Here is a 21,608-nt window from a genome sequence, read left to right on the forward strand (position 1 = left end):
GGTGCAACGTACTCTTGATTTGATTTGATGCAATATGGTGGTATCTATAGAAACATAAAGGTTAATTTCAGACAAATAATGTGGAGAACAACTGTTTTCCAATTATGAACAGAAAATGTAGCCAGTGACCAAAAGCATTCATGAAGATTTATCTTGTATCTGACACTGTGATGGCTTTCTTTATTTTAAATTTACATAATGTCATATCCTGTAGAGTAAGCACAATATAAATAATGGAGATTGAAGGGTGAGAAGTTACCAGGATCTGGGAGTATTTATTGAATTAAGAAATGAGATTCAATGAAACATGAAACCTACAATATGTAACCAATTGTTTTGTATAATTTACTCCTTTTAATTGTATGGTGGTTAGTCTGTCTTATAAAGATATGTTATTATTTTTACAATCCAACACTTAGGCTAACTGTAACTTGGACTTTAATGGCAAAAAAATAAACAACTCATTGGAGCTCTCACCTCTATCCCCTGAGGGCATAACCCTCACAAAATTTGTATTTTCGTATTCTCTTAAAAATGGTATTGTCAAAGCTCTTATGAGAAATTTTTAGATATTTTCCTAGCTGAGTTGAAGTGCTAGAAAAAAAAAGCTAACTTTATCACTTAGCAGAACAGGTAATCAACATTTCTCAAACTGTGAAATCATTTTGATTCAGAAAAGAATATATTCTTATGAAGCAAAAATGACTTTGAAAACAAGAAGATTTAGAAAAAGAAACAAAGGAAGTTCAAATACTTCCTCCTTTTCACTTAACTCCTTACTAAAGGCTTTGGAAGAAATTAGCAGAAAATACTCCTTTTTGATTAGTTAAAAGTATTCCTTTTGGTTAGGAGTGAGGTATTATCCATTGGCTTAATGGAGGAAGCGTGTGAATATGCCAAAGGTTTTCAGAAATGATCTGAATCTCATCCTATAACTAAATAATAGAAAAAAAAAACTTGAAAAAGGAAACAATGCAAAAGCCATAACTGTTCCCAATGCTCTTAGTAACTTTTATACAAAACACACTATAATAGAATTGTAAATGGAGAACCATGTAATGTACTATCCTAGACCATATTGCATGGCAACCAATAGATGAAATTGATATCTTCCAAATATTCAAACAATTAAATTCAGCCAAAAAGAATAAGGAAGCCTGTGTATAATTTCCTTGGTACTCATGCAATGTCATTTTTTTCTTCCACGCACTGTATAATGGATCCTTAGACATAGTCATACTTGGAAGGTTGTGACTGTATTTCATCCTCAGTTTTAGGTTTCATTTTGGATTCATAGGAAGTGTTAGTTTTGTAGCCTCCTGTCCTGTAGACAACATTGTGACCTGAGGCATTGTAGGACACAGCCTTGTAACTGAAAGGAAAAAAAAAAGAAAACAGTATGTCAACCTGGTGCATTGGAGAGAATATTACACTGGGAGTGGAGGATGGACCCAGCTCTGCCATTCACTATCTCCATCCAATTCAATTTGCCTATGTATATGATCAACATTTAATAAATGCTTATTGGGTTTTTAAATCTAGCCCAGTCCCTACTTTCGTATAGGAGTATCACCCTCCCCCCCAAAAAAACCAAGATTGATCAGAGTTTTCTATTCTTAAATATACCAAGAGAAGGAAATGCTATGTCATTCTTCTACAACTTTTACTTGAATGGTGTTCTTCCATATTATTTTTTCCTCAGGTTTTTAAAAGACTTATGATTTCATTGGTATTCAATCAACCAACATAGAATGAAACTTTCCCCAGCTTTTGAGGTGGTTATATGGGTTATATAGCAAAAACAAAACAAACAAAAAACCAGAATCTTAAAACATAAACATTCCATTGCTTGATTGACAATTATCTGAATTTAGCTAGTTTGGTCTTTACATAGCAGACACATGGTCCATTGTTGGGCCTATGCTTCATGCCATGAAGGTGTCAGGACACCATGGAAAGACTAGGATTCTGAGTCAGAGAATCTAGTTTGGGAGCCTTGTTCTGCCACTTGTTAGCAGTGTGACCTTAGGCAAGTCACTTGACAACACTTTACATCAGTTCCTTCATCTATAAAAAGAAGGAAACTTTGGAGTCCCTTCTAGATCTAAATCAAAGCTCTTGTGGCCTTATAGACTTGCTCTAGATTGTCTTCCACTGGCATAGCCTTGGAGAATTCAGAGACTCCTCTGTGCAATGAGGCTTTGAAGGAGGACCTGAGTGGAGGACTAATCATAATAATGCTGAAGGTAATGGCAGATCATACTTATCCTGTGGTTTGTTATTTACAAAGCACTTTCCTCTATTAACTCCAAACTAATAATTCCAGCTATAAATTATGAGAAACATATTTGAGCCTTTTAAATCTGATGATAATCAAGTACATTTGCCATGTCAAGACTCACTGGGTTTCCTCTGGGGTCAGTCCACGGCAAGCAATGCACATTATAATGCCTCCAATCACAGCAAGGCCTCCAGCAACCCAGCCAACAAAGAGGGCAGAACCAAAGGTGTACCTGAAGAAAAAAAGGAATAGTTAGTAGTTGTAGTCATAGTAAACCGTAACATCAACCCATTTTTCCCCATTCAGGTGAATATCAAATAGATACACACACACATATGACCAAAAGAATCCTTCCTGACCACTGCTCCCCAATTTGTTTTATCTCTCCTGTAAGTTCCTTGAGGGAAGACACTCTTTTTGCTTTTGCATTTTTCTTTCCATAATCTAGCACAGGGTTTGGGACATAGTAATTGCTTAACAAATGCTCATCCATCCATCCATCTGTCCATCCATTGGCTGACATTTTTATCCTCTCAATATTTCTCCTAGGGGTACACACTTTCAGAGTTTGAAAGAAGTGCAGAAGTCATTTAGTCTAACCTATAAACCAAAAAGAATCCTCATTACACAATACCCCAAACTGATCTTCCATCTTTTGCTTGAAGGTCTCCATAGGTGGTAAAGTAAAAAGAGTACTAGGCCTGAGGTCAAGATTACCTGAATTCAAATCTAGCCTCAGACATCTAATAGTGGTGTGACCCTGGGCAAGTTACTCAATTTCTATTTGCCTCTGTTTCCTCAGCTATAAAAAAGGAGAATGATGATAGCTTTTACCTCACAGGGTTGTTGTGAGGAACTTCTGAGATAATATTTGTAATGAGACTAGCACATAGTAGGTATTTAATAACTGTTTGTTTTCTGTCTTCCTTTCATAAAGGGAGATACCCATTCCACTTTTGGGTAGCTCTAAATGTTAAGTATCTTACCTTGTATCAAGCCTAAATTTGCCCCTTTGTAGCTTCCACTCATTGCAAACAATTTTGCTCTCTAGGTTGTAAGGGAATAAGTCTAATCTGTTTTAAGATGAGAGCCTATTTGAAGATAGATATCACGTCCCACCTGACCCTTTCTGTGTCTTTTTGTTTTGGAGGGGGGTAGGCAAGTCATTTGGGGTTAAGTGACTTGCCCAAGGTCATATAGCTAGTAAATGTCAAATGTTTGAGGCCAGATTTGAACTCAGATTCTCCTGACTCCAGAGCCAGTGATCTATTCACTGAGCCACCTAAGCTGCTGGGTGAAACTTTTCTTTTCTAAGAAAAATGACCCCCTGTCCTTCAGCTGATCCTTGTATATATGATCTTGAGTTCCTTCACCATCTTGTTGCCTTTCTCTGGATGTTTCTTATATTATTATTTTCCTTCCTAAGCTGGCTCTCAGGACTGAATCCCATACTCCAGATGTGGTCTGACTAGGGTAGAATGCAGAAGGACTACTGCCTTCTTATTCCTTTAAGCTATATCTCTCTTAATAAGGTCTAAGATCAGAGTAACTTTTCTGACTACCATCTTGAACTTTTGTAAACTCTTTGAAGAGACCTCTGGAAGAAAGAATGGAGAAAGGAAAGTTCTGGAACCAAAGATGAATAACTTTTGATGCTACATTTAATTCCTTCCTCCTGAGGCAAGTGTCCTTTGAAGTAATGATGCTCTAAACACAATGTCTCATTGTATATGACAGTGCCCTGTACTGTAGGGCTCTGAATAGAGTCTCTAGAAGGCTTTATAAGAGCAATTTTCCAGTTAAGAAAGGAAAGAAACCACCATTTATTAAGCAACTACTATATGCCAAGTCCATAATAAAGATTATTTCATTTGAGCCTTACAGCAACCCTAGGAAAAAAGTGCTATTATTGCCCCAATTTTATAGTTGGGGAAACTGAGGTAGACAGTGGTTAAATGACTTGCCTGGAGTCATGCAGCTAGTAAGTGCTTGAGATTCCATTTGAACCAAGCCTACTACCCTGCTCCACCTACTTACCTGAGACAATGCTTAGCTCATTTATTTTTGAAAGAGGCAGCAGAAAGATTATTGAATTTGTGACAGCTACTAATTACTATGGACACCTCATTTCAGTTCTCTGGATCTTGATTTCTCCTTTTGTAGAATGAGAGGATTGGATTAGATAATCTTTTTAATGTTACTTCCACTAAATCACATGATCCAACTCATTCCTACCATGTATAGTATATAAATCAGCAGACATTTATTAGATGCCCACTGTGCCAGATGCTATGGTATGTGCTGGGGACATAGATGTGAAAGTGAGACAGGTGGTGTCCTCAAGAGCCAACTAGACCAAAATCCCAATTTGTATTCCATTGCAAAACAGAAGAATCAGAGCAACAGAACACAGGCATATCCTTTCTATATTCATTAATTGATTAAATCCAAACATAATGTTAGGTAAAACAAATTTATATGGAGCAGATAGTTCTATAGGAACAATGTTTTAAAGTTATGAATAGATGACAAGCTAGATGACATTATTACAAATTTTAGTTATGTTATAGTTGGGCATGGGTTTTTGTTTTTGTTTTGGGCTAGAACCATAATTTCATGTGTGCCTGGAACTCCCATGTGTGTAAACTCCCTCCATCAATGGACATTTGAAATTTTAGCTATTATTTATAGTCTTAGAGAGTCACTTAAATCACTGAGGCGTTAATTGACTTGCCTATGGTCACAGATCTAGTTTATGTCAAAAGTAGAATTTGGATATGGATCTTTATGAATTTAAGATTAACCTACTATTCATTAATCCCTGCTGTCTCATAAGAGTTATAATGTCTTAATAATGCTATTGGGAAATTACTTTGGTTGGGACAACATAATATGTAGTATATGTGCAAATGCTGATTCTCAATACACAATTTAGACATTCTTAGTCATAACTGAATATATAATAATACTTTTGATTAACTACCCAAGGCACTGTGAACAAGAGTTGATATCATGGCTTCATTCCTAAACATAAACTTTTCTCCCATCTCCAGTCATGACCAAAAAAGCAAATCAACAAAGCCTTGGGATGAGAGATCCCCATGTGCTTCTCTCTTCTGTCATAATGCATGGATGGAAGGTAGAGAATCAGGGACTATTCTTTGGACTCTTCCAAGTTCCTTCCTTGAGACAGCCCCTAATTTTTTTCTCTCCCAAAAGGGACAGTGTTTTCATTTAACTCTAATTCCATTGTGTGAAGAATATATTGTCTCCTATTCAACTAAATGGTTGAAAGACCCATATGTGACAGTCCTTTCTCCCTAGTTCCTGAGTCTCTGAACACTTGGGTTCTACATATCTTAGCATATTAGCCTCTGACTCACTCTTGAGTTCAGTATCACCTTAATCCTACTCAGATTTGCAATTCCATTTAAAAGTACAGATTACATTTTTCTACTGACTTTGTCCATTTTGAATGTCCTTCCCTTGTGCAATACTTAGCACTCTTATTTATTGATTAATTTCCACTTCCTGATTCTTTGATGCTGGTAGAAATAGAAACATCTCCTACAAGAAAAATGTCCTTGAAGTGTGGGGGTAGAGGACATAAAGCCTAGATTTAAAAAAAGCATGTTGTGACCTGACTGGGGCTTGTGATTTCCCCAAGATGAAGTATATAATCTCATCCTACTTTGATGAATCTACTTAACTCTTCTAACCCCATGAGATTAGAATTCATTATATATATAAAAAATTTTAAATACAATATCTGTCATGCAAAACTCCTCTTGTCCTTCTTCAGGTAGCTTTATTACTGGTAAATGTAGGAAGATGTTAAGATGGTTTTGTGAACTGATAAAATCAGTCTATCAAAATTTTACCTTCCTACATTTACCTAGGTTATAACAGTATTGTATCTGATAGAAAGGACCATCTGTGAATATAGAAGCATGTGATGCATACATATATTTATGTGTGTGCATATGCAGGTATATGAATCATCAGTTTATGTTTCAGTTAAAACTTTTACTCATCTATAACCTGATTTTCATAAGCTTAGTTTAATTTCTTTCTGAAAGAGGAAATGCAAGTTGATGATAATTCTTGTGCCAGGGTTAATAACAATCATCCCATAGCAACCACAATAGGGTCTTGTGTAAGAATGTGAGATAAATACTGTAAGCTGTCATTGTATTTCAATGGAAATGCCAGATCAGACTCAAATCATACCCCCGAGGATATTTTACTGAAATAAAATTTATGAGTTCATAGATCATTGCTGATTTGTGATATGAAATGGTTGCTTCTTATAAATACATATTTAAGACCATGACAGTCACATTATACACATCTTAAATCTGCTTCATATAACAGCAGTTTTAGCACTGAATCCTTTATTCCAAATTAGAGCTTACCTGGTCTGAACTGTCTGTACCATCCCACCCATTCCTGAGAACATGTTAGCTGTGGACATCCAGAAGTTAGTGACCAGCATGTTTGCAAAAACAGACACTCCAGCAATAGCACAAATACCTAAAAATCCAAAACATGTCATTACTTATCTTTAAAGTCTCTTAGGTATCTAGCTTTTCTGTCTCTCCTCCATCCTTTGCAAAAATAAAACAATACGAGAATAAAGAGATACAAATGAGAATATTTTGTAAACGTTTATTCTTATTTCTTAAAACTCATTCAAATGCTATCATACAATCTCAAAGAGTTAGACATGATGAAACAACTAAACAATAACATTTGTCTTCTCAATATTGTTCTCCCTCTTAACCCTTCTTCCAATCTCTACTGGTTTTCCTGTTGAGTTTAACATATTCCTATACCAAAGTGCAGAGGTTCTCAAACTTATTTGGCCTACCACCCTGTTAAAAAAAAAAATTTACTCAGCCCCCACCTTAGAAATCTACTTTCTTTAACCCTTCAATGATTTTTTTTAATTGCACCATTTAAAAAAAATGTAAAATATATTTTAAATGATGCATCTTAAATGTATTAATTTATTATAAATTTGTGTTTTTTTCTTCATTGAAATTTTGATGACACAATATTGCATCATGTAACTGTATAATATGATATTGTAAACAAATGATTAGATGCACATATTCCTGCTGATGCAAGATGGACTTCTTGACAATGCAAGACACACTTGCCTGCCAACACTTACTTGTTAAGACCCTACCAGCAGACTCGACCACTGATCAGCTACAACTTGCATTTTGTGTATTTATTTGGAAAATAATGTAATCACTACAACTTTAATTCTATTACACAATAGATGAAACGGACAAATGTTTTTCAAAATTTTCTTCTCTTCTCTTCTTTCCTTATGCATTCCACTGCCTCCTTTTTTGTTCAATGACCCCCAATTTTACTGAAGGCTATGACCACCCCCCAGGAACATTCCAGTTCCCCCCTCAGGGGTCAGTATTGCCCACTTTGGGAACGTATGCCAAAGTGCATGTGCACGTGTGTGTGTGTGTGTGTGTGTGTGTTCAACCTTCCTTTGTCTATTTCAGATAAGAATGAGGTTCATCTAATGCCAGCTCTGCCCACCCCTTCATCTGTGTTTGTATATTCTTCTTTATATATTCGCTGATTACGAGAAATATTAAGTTCCACTGCCCTCTTTCTCCTTTCTACACAAGTGTATTCCTTTTACCCTTCCTCTTTTTCCCCCTTAAAACTCAGAACAATCCCCAGACCCGGGATCTCTGTTTTTCTTATTTAGTTGCCTCAATACCTTTTGAAGATATTGAGACCCCAAGGGAGGGGTGGCACATGTTTCTTCTCCCCCATCAGAATGTTGACATCATATTATCACGTAGCTCCTCTCCAGTTTCTCAACTGAATTTACCTTTCTCATGACTCTTCTTCTTGTATTTCAAAGTTCTTATTTATCTCTGGTCTTTTATTGAAAAATGCTTAAAAGTGCTTCTATTCCATTAAAGGTTATTTCACCCTGATAGGATTATTATATACTCAGATATAATCAGCTGGAGAAGGAAATGACAAACCACTTCAGTATCTTTGCCAAGAAAACTCCAAAGAGAATTACAAAGAGTTGAACATGACTAAAATAACCACTAAATTACAACAACAAAAAAGAGGTAATAAAGTCTTTAGGGAGATATAATGAAGGGGATACACATGGGAGATTCCATGACGAAAATTATAACAAGACATGGGATCATAAACATATAGGCTTTGACCTAGGGGTACAAAGAATGTTAGAGAACGTCTAGTCTGAGCCCCTCAGGTTTGCAAAGGTTAAATTACTTACCCAGTGTTGTTGTTTTAGTCAATTACTTGTGCCCCCATTTGGAGTTTTTTGGCAAAGATACTGGTGTGGTTTGTCATGTCCTTCTCCAGTTCACTTTACAGATGAAGCAACAGTGGCACACAGGCTTAACTGACTTCCTCAGGATCACATAGCTAATAAATGTCTGAGGCTGGATTTGAACTCAGTTCCTCCTGATTCCAGGCCCAATACTTTATACACTGTGCCACCTAACCTACAGTCACAGAAGTATTGAACATCAAAGGAAAGATTATCAACTGATTGGATGTGCAGGGTAAAGCAGAGGGAGGAATTAAAGATGATGCCAAGATTTTGCACCAGAGTGACTGGGAAAATGATGGTAAGATGAATATAAAGAAGGGAGTTAGGAATAGGAGCTAGTTTTAGAAGGAAAAGTAATGAATTTGGTTTTAAATGCACTGGTAATACAACCAAATGGTGTTGTCCAATTAGCAAGTAGAAATGGAGGATTCCTACTAAAGGGGGAGTAGCTAGAGATAGTGACAGGCTTCCACATAGGGGTTATCACTGAAATAAAAGCTGTGACAATGAGTAAACTGCCAAGAGGAAGTCTGAGGAATGTTCCAGACTTTTTTTCAAATAATCACTTTGTAAATCTTAAATATGAATTCAGATTAATCCAGAGAAAAATAACTAGTGAAATGCATGAATTTTAGATCTTTAAAACATTTTCAGTATTCAATTGTATATAGTCACTTGAGCTAGTGTCCAACAAGACACCCTATAGGTTTAGCTAAACCCACTTTAATAAATAAATTAGAACAATTTATAATCAGCATGCTATGTGTAGGAGACTTGAAAAGGGTTTGTTTCAGAAAGCAGATTAAATATTCTCCCTGAAATACTCTTTACATTATTAATTTGCTTATCCAACACTTTTTCAGAGATAGTATACAAAGAAAAACCAGTTCAGAAATTAAAATAGCTCAAGCTATATTGGGTTCCTAAGTATTGAAACACCTGTGAAGATTTAGGTGAGGAGAGGTTATTTCAAAAGGGAGTGGCTAATAGGGCAAAAATTCCACACTAAGAGACAGTATGGTATGAAGTATAGTGCTAGACCTTTAATTGGTTGGATGGGTTCAAATTTTGCTTCAGACACTCAATAACTCTGTGAGCCTGGGTGAGTAACTGAATCTCCTTGAACCTCAGTTTCCTTATCTGTAAAATAAGGATCTGGATTTGATGACCTCTACAATTTATTTCAGATCTAACTCTATAATCCTATCACATGTCAAAATTTTCATGGATCCTAAATTGATGGTGGTTTATTGTCTACGATTTGTTATATGTCTACCTGCCATAACAATTTCAACCTATGTCATGAAATCGTAGAGGCTTAAAATTGAGAGACACCATAGAGTTCATCTAATCTAACTTCTGAACCTCATTGAGCATTCCCTCAAAACTTCTCTCTATGGTTATCCACCCTCTGTTTGAACTGACTTTGTAATTAGAGGACCTGAATTTGAAACATAGCGATCCTATTTCTAGAGACAAGAAGCTCACTCTTTCCTGAGACAGCCCACTCCACAGCTGGCTAGTTCTAAGAACTTTTTTTCTTATGGTGACTTAAGAAAGACTTACGATCATTTCCTTATACTCTCCTGAATTTATTTTATTTTTGCCTTTTGATTATCATGGAAATATATAATAACGATACTAGTAATAGCTTAAGTTCAGAATATAAACTCCTGGAGGGAAAGTGTTTTTGTCTTTTCTTAAAATTGAATGCAGAGCTTTTCACTTAAACAAAACTTATTAGATTGAATTGGAGCTTACCTGACACAATGAACATTATTCCAGAGGTCAGAGTCATCTTGGCCTTGGCAGAATCATCCATGTTGCCAATGTGAATACATTTCAGGGCAAAGATGGATACTAGAAGCCCCATGGCACCCAGCACAATACCTACAATCATTAGGGCTCTCACAGCTTGCAACATAGCTTTAAAAGAAGCAAAAATAATTCAGTTTTAATTATTGATCAGAGTTTTTTAAAATTACATAACTATAAGTCATATTTGCATGTCAAAGTTTACAAAGTGTTTTTACAAAAAGAGACAATGTGATTTCATTATTCTCATTTCACAGATAAAGAAATTGAGACTCAGCAAGGTTGAAGACTTTCTAATGGTCATTTATCTAATATATGAAGGAATCAGGACTTGAGTCCAGTCTTCCTGACTTCAGTGCTTTTTCCAAAGTCACCATGCTGTACTTGTAAGAATGCAATATATTGTAGGTCTGTTTATTTATTTTTTTTTAGATTAAACACTAATACTACTATACCCAGAGAGTCAATGTGCTATTGTGGATAGAGAACTGGCCTCAGAATCAGGAATACTTGACCCTAGACACATATTGGTTGCGTGACCTAGGGTAAGTGACTTTAACTTTTACTTTTCCCAGGCAGTTTGCTAAGACTGTAAGTTAGACAGGCTGTGATCTTATTGGTGGCAAGAGTTTCCTCATCAACAAAGCTGCAGGTACTTGATCCTTGATGTGCTAACATAATGGTACATGTACTAATATGTAGGAAGAGTTTAGGCTAAAGGTAAGGAGTAAAGTGCTTCATGACATCATAGGATATAGCGGTTAAGGTTTGGTGGCTAGAAGATCCTGTCTCTGACACTATCTCTGGTCTGGTCACTAGACAATTTCCTCATTTGTAAAATGACAAGATTGGAGTAAATGACCTCCAATGTCTCTTCCAGCTCTAAATCTGTGATCTTATGATCTATTTCCAAATACCCTCAATGATAGACCAGATGCCTATCCCCCTTATTGCCCTACTTTAGAAAAACCCTTTACATGACAATAATGGTGATAATGGCAAGGAAAAAATGAAAATTTGGGCTCACAGAGAAATTAGATGCCAAATATTCACAATACAAAAATTTTCCAAAAGAGTTTCTTTAAATTACAAACTTCCCTTGGCATAATTAGAATATAATTCAATTTAGATGGAAGGCGTTATAAAACCACAAGTTCACATTAATCAAGAAGCAATTAGCCTAAATCAGTAAAATGTTAAGCAACTTTTTGGTTTATACACAAAGTTAAATAAATGACTAGAACTATAAGCAGAAAATATCTTAGCAGTAATATACCACAAATTACAAATCAATTCAACAATCATATTTTGGGTCTACTATATTTGTCCATGCTAAGACCTTGGGATGCAAAGGCGAATATGAAACCATCCCTGTTGTCAAGGATCTTACTACTGGAGGGAAGCAATATGTATGTAAATAAGTAAACAGAAAGTAATACAAAATAATTTTGAGGAAATTGGGAGAGCACTACAATTGGGGGATGGGAGTGCTGTCAACAATGGCCTTGGATGGAAGTTGGAACTTGAGAACTTAATCTAATAGGAACTTGATTCCTAAAAGTGGAGGTAAAGATTGTGAACACTTCAAGCATGGGGGAGAATGTGTGAAAAGCACTGAGATGGTAGATAAAATTGCCATATATTGGGATAAAGAATCAACCACTTTGGCCAAAACACGGAGGTGGGTGTGTAGGGGGAGAAGATGGAGAGGATTATAATATGAAATCAGTCTAGAAAGATAGATTGAAACCCAAAAGATAAATTAGAGCCAGAACACCTCTAAATGCCAAATAAAAGAGTTTGAATTTTATGCTTGAGTCCCAGAGAAAACTGAATTGATTTCTTCAGTCCTTGGCTTCCAAATGAAGACACTTCCCTTTATCTCAGTTCTGTTTCTTATGAGTTCAAACTGAAAAGTTAGCCTCTTGAAAAAAGAGGAAATCTCTTCCTCATGAGATTTTTCTCTTTGCTTTCATTCACCCTAAGCCCCACCAAATAACATATTTACTGCTGGCAGATCAAGGTGCTGATCCTGGGAGCAATACACATAGGAAACATTTGCTATAGGCTAAGAAGAAGATCTCTGTTGGAAACAACAAAATGGCTATGCATTGGAATGCAGTGATGTGAGCTCCAGGAAAAAAAAAAGTACAACTGATAAGAAGTCAACAAAAGAAGACAAAAAGAAGATTGTGAAACCTGGAGCTTGGACTGGGAAGAATAAGCTCCCATTTTTCTTTTACTCCCCCTGAAAAATAGCTTTAATGCTTTTTGTTTTTATATCATTGTCACTTCCCATACCCAAATTATTCCTCCTTTGGAACAAAGAAAAACAGTAAAATGAAAACAATCAGCTAATCTATGATCATATGACTTAGCAGTCACAGTATATATGATACGCCATACCCATAATACTCCTCTACCAAGAAAGCATCAGAATACAATGACAGAATCATAGATTTGAAACTAGAGGAGATCATATAACCATTTAGTCCAACCTCCCTCATTTTTTGTATGAAGAAACTAATGCTCAAAGAGGTTAAATGATTCATCCAAGGTCACACGGGCATGAAAAAATAGAGGTGGGATGTGAACCCAAACCTTCTGAGTCTTAATTCAGTCCATTTTTCCTTAATAGTTTTAATTACAATGATGGCATGTTTGAAAATGAGGTACCATTTTGCAAGCAGAGTGCTTCTTGCAAAACAACATGGTGGGATAGATTGTGAAAAAATTATTTTCATTTTATCAATAATGAAGAGGAAGTTCAGAGGAGTCAGGGGATTATAGTATTTAAAGCTTTGAGAGATCACCTCATTCAAAGAGTAACAGATTATGGCTTTAAGGCTTGGAGGAATATCATCATCTCTATTTTACAGATCAGAGAAGGGTAGTATAGACAGGCTGTTCCCCAACCAATGTCACATGGGCTGAAAAGAGTAGAGTTGGGGCTCAGATCCATCATTCTTTTCACACTCATTTTAAAGAGGAGAAATTGAAGCCAATAGAATGATTTTTCCCACCCTCCTACAGCTAGTAAATGGTAGATGTGAGACTCAAACTCATGTGAGTCAGTCAATAAACATTATAAAGTGCCTATTACATATCGGGCACAGCTTTGAGATCTGGTAATACAAAGAAAGGCAAAAAGACAGTCCCTGTCCTCAGGGAGCTCACCATCTAATGGGGGAGAGAACAAAGAACCATGTATAAAAAAGCTATAGATGGGATCAACTGAAGATAAACAACAGAAGGAAAGCACAAGAATGAAGGAGGATTGGAAAAAAGCTTCCAGAAGAAAATAGAATTTTGTTGGGACTTGAAAGCCAGGAAATTCAGGAGGTAGAGATGAGGAGAAAAGAGATTCTAGGTTACGGGGGAGAGTCAGTGAAAATGCTTGGAGTTGGGAGATGGAGTGTCTTGTATGATGAATGGCAAATGACCAGTAGGTGCTGCAGGAGACAGAGTGCCAGGTTTGCAGTCAGGAAGACCTCAGACATGTACTAGTTGTGTGTGACCCTGGTCAAGTCATTTAACCCTGTTTGCCTTAGTTACATCTGTAAAGTGAGCTAGAGAAGGAAATGGCAAGTCACTCCAGTATCTTTGTCAAGAAAACTCCAAACGGGATCATGAAAAGTTACATTTGATTGAAGAAGAACTGAACAGCAACCAGAAGGAGGCCAGTGTCACTAGATCAGATAGCAGGGGAGGGATGTGAGGTATAAGAAGACAAGAAAAGTAGGGACCCTTTCTAAATCTATGTCAATGATCACTACATTACGTAGGTGATCAAACTGTTGATGACTTTTTTTCTCTGCCATATTTTCGGTTTCAGTATGATTTTGAGCTTCTGAATGTTTGCCCAATCTTAATCCTTAACTTTTTTTTTGACCTCTAGCTTCCTGGCATTGCCTGGGTCTAGCCTGATTGCTTGCCTTATTGAGATTTAGTGCAGGGACGTGGAAGGAAATAATTGATCTGAGCCAGCATGGCAATTCTTTTATTTTTATGTAGGCTGCAAGATTATGGTAGTAGAACAATTTGGAAAGCAGGAGAAATGCATTCTCTACTGCAGAAGCACAGATATTCCTAGTCTTGACTCTATGGTTATGATAAAATTAATTGATTTAAATCAATTTCTATACATAACCTGAAAAGAACAGCTAGCTACTTGGAGGTTTTCATTTCACTCTTCTTTAAAATAGCCACTTCTGCTCTTATTTGGTATTCTGATCAAGAGGGTGTGCTTATCAGCTGATACCAGGTAAATCAAGTGACTATTTATGTTTATTTAGTATTGCAAGGTGTGATAACAGCGTTCTTCTTGGGTGAATAAAAACTGTTATCCGATTTGAAGGGTGGGCAGGATTCAAAGCAGAAAGAAACAAATACAAAAATGGGAACAGAGTGTTCCCCTCCCTATTATAAAATACCAGATCTTCTAAAGGAGGGAGTGTTGTAGACAAGGAAGTGGAAGCTGAATATACTTACACGCAAAAGAAATGTAAGTTGAGAGTCCTAAATATTTAAAGTATTTGAATGGAAGATGCTAGGCATTTTAGGACAAAAGCATACTATTAGCACGCAAGTATATTTTGTGAATCTCTGAAAAGGAATATAGGTCTGTATTGCAGGTTTGGATTTGGAAGGAGTCTTAAAACATGTGCATAGCAAGTGTTGAAAGATGGACTCTATAAATGGCTTAGCAATATGGCAGATGAAGAGATCAAGGATGAGTGAAACTAAAATTGAGGAACTGGTGAGATAGCCTCAGATAAGAGAGTAGAGCAGGAGTGTGTCAAGGTCCTCTGGCAATCTGGGGAAGTCTATGTACCTTTTCTTAGAATATTGTGTTTGATGCATGAAAGTTACGAAGGAAACCAATTCTCTTTAAAGGTGGTTATCAATTTTCTATGGAATTGACACATAATACAAAATTTATGTGTCATTGATGATAGATTTACAACCCAAAAGGATCTAAAGAACCTAAAAAGCATAAACTTTTCATTTTAAAGATGAGAAAACTGATGCTGAAGGAGGTTAAATCTTTGTCCAAGATCACATCAAATAGTATCAGAGGTGACATTTGAACCGAGATCCTCTGCATCACACTGGCATTTAGTATAACATTGACCATAATTATGGCAATAACTCAATTTCTTTTTTTAAATATATTTTTATGGAAATATTTTACTTTTACATCACCTGCATTTTCCTATTTCTGCCTCCCCCTCTGCAACTAGCTACTTTAAAGAAAAAGAAAGTACTTTGAATGAGACTTTGTAAGAGGAACATACTTTATCAGACCAGGTGTCCCAAGTTTGGTTTGGAAAAAAAATGTCCAGTATACTTATATATTTTTTCACTTTCTGTAAATTTGCCTGAGAGGTTGATGGAAAAGCCCCCAAATCATTACTGGTTGTGTCTATGTTATGACAAAAACATCCAGATGAAAATGGACAGTTGGTTGTCTTCTTGGACTCCAGAGTTTGGATTTAATGGTGAGGAATTGAAAAGCAGTGAAATGGGCAGTAAATTAACTCTAGGAGACAGAAAAGGGGAAAAGAAAACATGATGAATTTAGAATCTGGTTATTTAGGAATGTACTGGAGAGAAACATCTAAATAACTAAACATTTTTTACTTGTTACTGGGAAGTTTTAGTATTATGTGATTTGCAGGAGGATATGGGGGTTCTGTTAGCACATTTTCAAATGTAGGAAAATACATTACTGGCAATGTTTTGTTTTTACCCTCAATTATACAGGTCAGAGGTTATATCTGGGGGTCTTTATTTTCATTCCTGGTATTTATCCATTAGCCATCTCGCTACTCATTATCATTTCCTCTTGAGTAGTTCTGGAAGGGCAATTGGGGTATAAATACAAACAATCCATTTTAAAAAGTCATTTCCCCATTACTTCATGTGTAAATATACATGCTATGTTTTTAAGTGATTATCTTCTAAAATATCACATTATATTGGTTTTAAAATTTATTTGTTCAATGAGAAAAATTTTTTTTCTCTCTGCCACCTCCTTCTCACTCATCATAAAAAGACAACAAAGCTCTTTTATAAAATATATTAACAAATAACATAGTCAAGCAAAGCAAATTCCTGCATTGGTCATGTCCAGGATATATCTTATCCTGAGTCTATTACCTCTCTATTAGAGTTGAGTAGCATGCTTCATCTTTGGTCCTCTGGAGCTGTGATTGGTCATCACAATGATCAGAATTTCAATTCTCAAGTCTTTCAGAGAAGTTTTTGTTATTGTAAAAATTATTTTCCTGATCTAGCTCACTTCACTCTGCTTCATTTCATATGTCTTCCCACATTTTTCTGAAACCTTTCCTCTTGTCATTTCTTACAGCACAATAGTTTTCCATTATGTCCGCATATGATAATTTACTTAGTTATCCCCTAATTGATGGGTATCCTCCTTAAATTTCAGTCTTTTGTCCCCACAAAAAGAACTGTTGCAAATATTTTTGTGCATTTGGTTTCCTTTTCCTCTTTCTTCAATCTCGTTGGGGGATATAGGCCTAGTAGTGATGTCACTGGGTCTAAGGGTATTTAGAGTTTAGTAACATTTGGGGGCATAGTGCCAAATTGTTTTCCAGAATAGGTGGACCAATTTGTAGCTCAACCAACACTGCATTAAAGTGCTTGTTTTTCACAACCTTTACAACATTTATCCCATTTTGGACAACTTTGCTAATCTGATTTGCATGAGATAGAACCGTGGAATTGTTTTAATTTGTATTTCTCACATCTTTAGTGCTTTAGAGCACTTTCTCCTATTGTTGATAACTTAGGTTTTTGTTTTTGTTTTCCCTTCGAAAACTGTATGTACATATACTTTGAGGAATGGCTTATAATATTTTAGATTTAATAACTCACTTTATGGCTTTCATTTTTCTCATTGTTAAAATGAAGATCTTTGCAAATGTTTCTTCCAGAACTAATTCTGTTGATCTTCTATGTTGATCAGTATGAGTGATCTGGTCTGACCCTTGGATAAAGTTCCTTCCAATAATCCATGGAAAAAATGATCCAAAGGCAAAGCTAAAACAGAAGGCTACTTGGATGTTCCATTATTGGTGGTTTTCTATGGAAGATGTCATCTAAAGCATGAAGAGTTTCTTTTCTCTAGATTGTGTCACTGAAATAGAACACTTCACCTTTCACTGCTCCGGTATCTCTATTCTGTCATGTTTTTAGCACAACACAAGTTGAGCAAGCTTTCTAGACCATAAATTTGTTTTGTTACAGTGTGAGTGTATGGGTAGATAGAATACAAGTACTTGGTTTTGTATTTAAACATGACTTGGCTTGTTCACTTCATTGTTTGGGCTTTTTCTATGTTGTCACTTGAATTGTCACAGTGAGGTTGCCAGTTGACCACTCTTCTTTAGATCCTTATTTTGTCCAACTCTTCATGACCCCATTTGAAGTTTTCTTGGCAAAGATACTGGAGTGGTTTGCTGTTTCCTTTCCCAGATCATTTTAAAGATGAGAAAACCAAGACAAACAGGGTTAAGTGACTTGCCCAGGGTCACACAGCTAGTAAGTGTCTGAGGCCAGAGTTGAGCTCAGGAAGGTGAGTCTTCCTGACGTTAGAACCAGCACTATTTCTGTGACACCACTTAGCAGCCTGGAGAGCTGCAATAGGGAGGGAATGTGTCTCTCTGATGTCAACAACTCATGGCAAAGCAATGTCCAGCTAGCCCTGGTTATGATTCGATATATGACACTGCCTCTTTGTACAGTTTCTTTTACCTAGGCATTTTTTTTGTCTGCCTGAACACAAGTCAAGTCAACAACCATTTATAAAGTATCTACTATGTCCCAGGCACTCTGCTATAGGTTGGAGATACACTGAAGCAAAAACAGTTAAGGAACTTGCAATCTGATGGAGGAGACAATATAGAAATAACTATGTACAAACCAGATATATAAAGGACAAATTGGAGTTAATCTCAGGGGGGAGTCATTAAGGTAGAAGGGGAAAAGCTTCTTGCAAAAAATGGGATTTTAGTTGAGACTTGAAGGAAACCGGGGAAGCCAGGAGACAGATGAGCAGGGAGAGAATTCACAACCAGTGAAAATGTACAGAATCAAAGGATGGAGATCTTGTGTAAAGAACACAAAGGAAGCCAGTGTCACTGGATTAGTGGAGATCTCAGTGACCCTATATCTAGCAGCAAAACATATAGCTCTATCTTTTGCTTTTCGTGCTTAGAGAGAATGTAGTCTCTCTAAATAGTCCATATTTCCTTTCATAGATTCACTTTCTGAATAGTCAAGTGTCTAGGTCTTTGCTTATACATTAGTTAAGTAGCCTAGATTCATGCTGTCTTCCTTTTTCAGTCGTTTCAGTCATGTCTGATTCTTTGTGATCCCATTTGAGATTTTCTTGGCAAAAGTATTGGACTGGTTTGCTATTTCCTTCTCCAGGTCATTGAACAGATGAGAAAACTGAGACAAACAGGGTTAAGTGACTTATCCAGGGTCATATGACACATAAGTCTCTGAGGCTGAATTTGAACTCAGGTCTTCCTGAATCCAGGTCCAGTGCTCTATTCACTGTACCACCTCGTTGCCCATGTTCTCTTAGTTAAGTATATAAGTTTGTAACAATCTATCATCCTCAATACCTTCTCCCTTCAATTATTCAGCTCCTTGAAGATAATTTTCCCTATTCATTGCCTTTATTTTGTTACTTCCTATTCACTTCTCAGCTACTTGTAATTTGGTCCCAAATTAATCCCATTACTCAAACTGCTATTGAAGATTATCAACCTGTTAAATCCAAATGTCTTTTCTCAACAATGTGACTGATAGATTGATGGGAAATTGGTTACAAAAAGGCCAAACATCTTTCTACACACTATTGGACACATTCTCTTTCCCCTGCTTCCATGGCACTGATCTTTCTTCTTTTTCTTCCTACTTGTTTCTCCACTTCTCATTCTCATTTGATGGATTATCATGCCTTTCTCACTATCTAAGTTTGGGCAACCCCAAGATTGGTCCACCTTCATAACAAAACTGTTCATTGTTTTTTGTTGTTTCTTCAGTATTATCGCGGTGGCCTAGAAAATAGTAAGCATTTAATAATTTGTCTTTCTGTCTCTATCTACCTACCTATCTATCTATTTATCTACCTAGATATGTATGTATATATGTATCTATCTTTCTCTATCTTCATCATCATCATAATAGTTATCTATTATTCTCTCTCTGTATTCTCTCTTTTGGCAGGTTTCTACACACACACACACACACACGCACACACACACACACACAGATGGGTTCATTTGCATTCATCTCTTTCCATGGGTTCAATGATCAAATCTATGCAGATGACTTATATACATATGGCTTACATATATGTACATGTGCTTACATCTACATGTATGTATTATATATATATATATATATACACATATACACAGATATCTATATCCATATCTGAATTTTTTATATATCTATTTCCTAGGTCAATCTCTGTCTTGAATTTTTTTTCTATATCCCCAAAGATCTTTTGGCCATTTGACCTAGATGTTCTCTACAAGCTTCTGAAACTCAAAATGCCCATTGTTTTACCTCCTCCAACACTCAACCTCCAGATATTTCTTTTGAGGACACCATAATTTCCTCAGTCAACCAGCCTTGTCTTTCTTGGCTCTTTCCTTTCTCTGTCATTCATTTCTCACCTGGCTGCACTGCCTTGGGACTTCTCTGACTGACTTCTCCCCCATGCTGCCACATTGGGTACCTTCCTAGTCTGCTTTTTAGCTCCCCTTTGTATAATATCTTTCCCTGTTAGATTATAAGCTTCTTGAGGGCAAGGATGGTTTTTCTTTTTTCTTTTCTTTTCTCTTCTCTTCTTTTCTTTTCTCTTTTCTTTTCTTTCCTTCCTTCTTTCCTGCCTTCCTTCCTTCCCTCCTTTTTTTTCATTCTTTCGGGTTTGTGTCTGTAATGCTTAGCACAGTGGTGGCACGATAGTAGAAACTTAATAAACAAAAATTTATTGACTGACTGACTATATATAACCATTTACTAAGTCTGGTAAATTCTACCCCCACAATTTCTTTTTAATCCCTCCTCTTCTCTATACTAATTCAGATCCTCCTCTCTTCTCCCTTGCATTATTGAAATAGTCACTGGCTCCCTTCTCCCATCTCTCCCTTCTCTAATCCAGCCTCCATACAACTGCCAAGATAATTTTCAATTGTTGCCTTTTGTTTTTATGCCATGGCCATTACTCTTTAACCATCGTGCTCCTCCTCCACCAAAACCTTCCAAAGATAATTTTCTTATTATAGTTCTGACATATCATTATCCTGATTAATGCATCTAGGATAAATTCTAGGTTCTTCAATCTGGCTTCCAAGATCTTCTAACATCTGACTCCAGCAAACTTTCTAGCCTTAAAAGCTCTATTTTCCAGCCAAATTGGACTACTAGTTGTTCCTTGATCTTGACACTCCATTTCCTGATTTTGTGTATTCATGCTATCCATTTCCCAGGCCTGCAATTCACTCCTTCTGCCTTTAAGAAATTCCTTCTAGACTCAGTCTGGGTTTCACCTCTACCACAAAGTCATCACTTCCTCCAAGTGCTACCACTCTTCCTTTCCTTAAATCCCTTTGTTTTTACTTATTTGTGAGCATTCTCTAAATTCTCTCCAACTCTCCCAGTATATGGTAAGCTATTTGAGAGTTTTTTGTTTGTCTTTGAATTTGGGAACTTCCCACAGCATCTGGCTACATAGTAGGCATTTAATAATTCATTACTGAATTGAATTGTTGCATTTTGGCGTTCCATTTTATATTGTGATTGCCTCTTTTGAAGGGAATTGGTTTCATTGTACTGCTACAAATGGTTTTTTCTTTCTGATTTAAAGAACGTTTGCTCTTTACAGGAGAGGAGAGAACAGGCATTTTCAAAGCATCTGCTATGTGCCAGGTACTTTACAAATATTATGTCATTTGATAATATAGGAAGGGGATGGAAGGTATTCGCAATTTCTTTGAAATATACTTATCCTGGCCTAGAAAACCCCTATTTTTCTCCCTTCTGTGGAACAATTGGTGAGGGTAACGTACACCAATGAAGGACAGTCCTCATACCAGCTATGATATTGATTGC

At 36.4% G+C, this 21,608-nt stretch overlaps 1 protein-coding gene across 1 annotated transcript in view; it reads right to left on the minus strand.

Annotated features, from left to right (window-relative positions):
* Positions 1-248: 248 nt before the first annotated feature.
* Positions 249-21,608, minus strand: part of CLDN18 (claudin 18) — a 28,179-nt gene continuing 6,819 nt past the window's right edge. Inside the window, exons 2-5 of the mRNA XM_072613568.1 lie at positions 10,395-10,559; positions 6,697-6,814; positions 2,403-2,513; positions 249-1,372 (exon numbers count right to left, since the gene is read on the minus strand). Of these exons, the coding sequence (XP_072469669.1) occupies positions 1,225-1,372; positions 2,403-2,513; positions 6,697-6,814; positions 10,395-10,559 (542 nt within the window). The 3' untranslated portion in view covers positions 249-1,224. The remainder of the gene's footprint in view (positions 1,373-2,402; positions 2,514-6,696; positions 6,815-10,394; positions 10,560-21,608) is intronic.

This window comes from Notamacropus eugenii, chromosome 5 (genome assembly GCF_028372415.1).
Source record: "Notamacropus eugenii isolate mMacEug1 chromosome 5, mMacEug1.pri_v2, whole genome shotgun sequence".
Classification (NCBI taxonomy): domain Eukaryota; kingdom Metazoa; phylum Chordata; class Mammalia; order Diprotodontia; family Macropodidae; genus Notamacropus; species Notamacropus eugenii.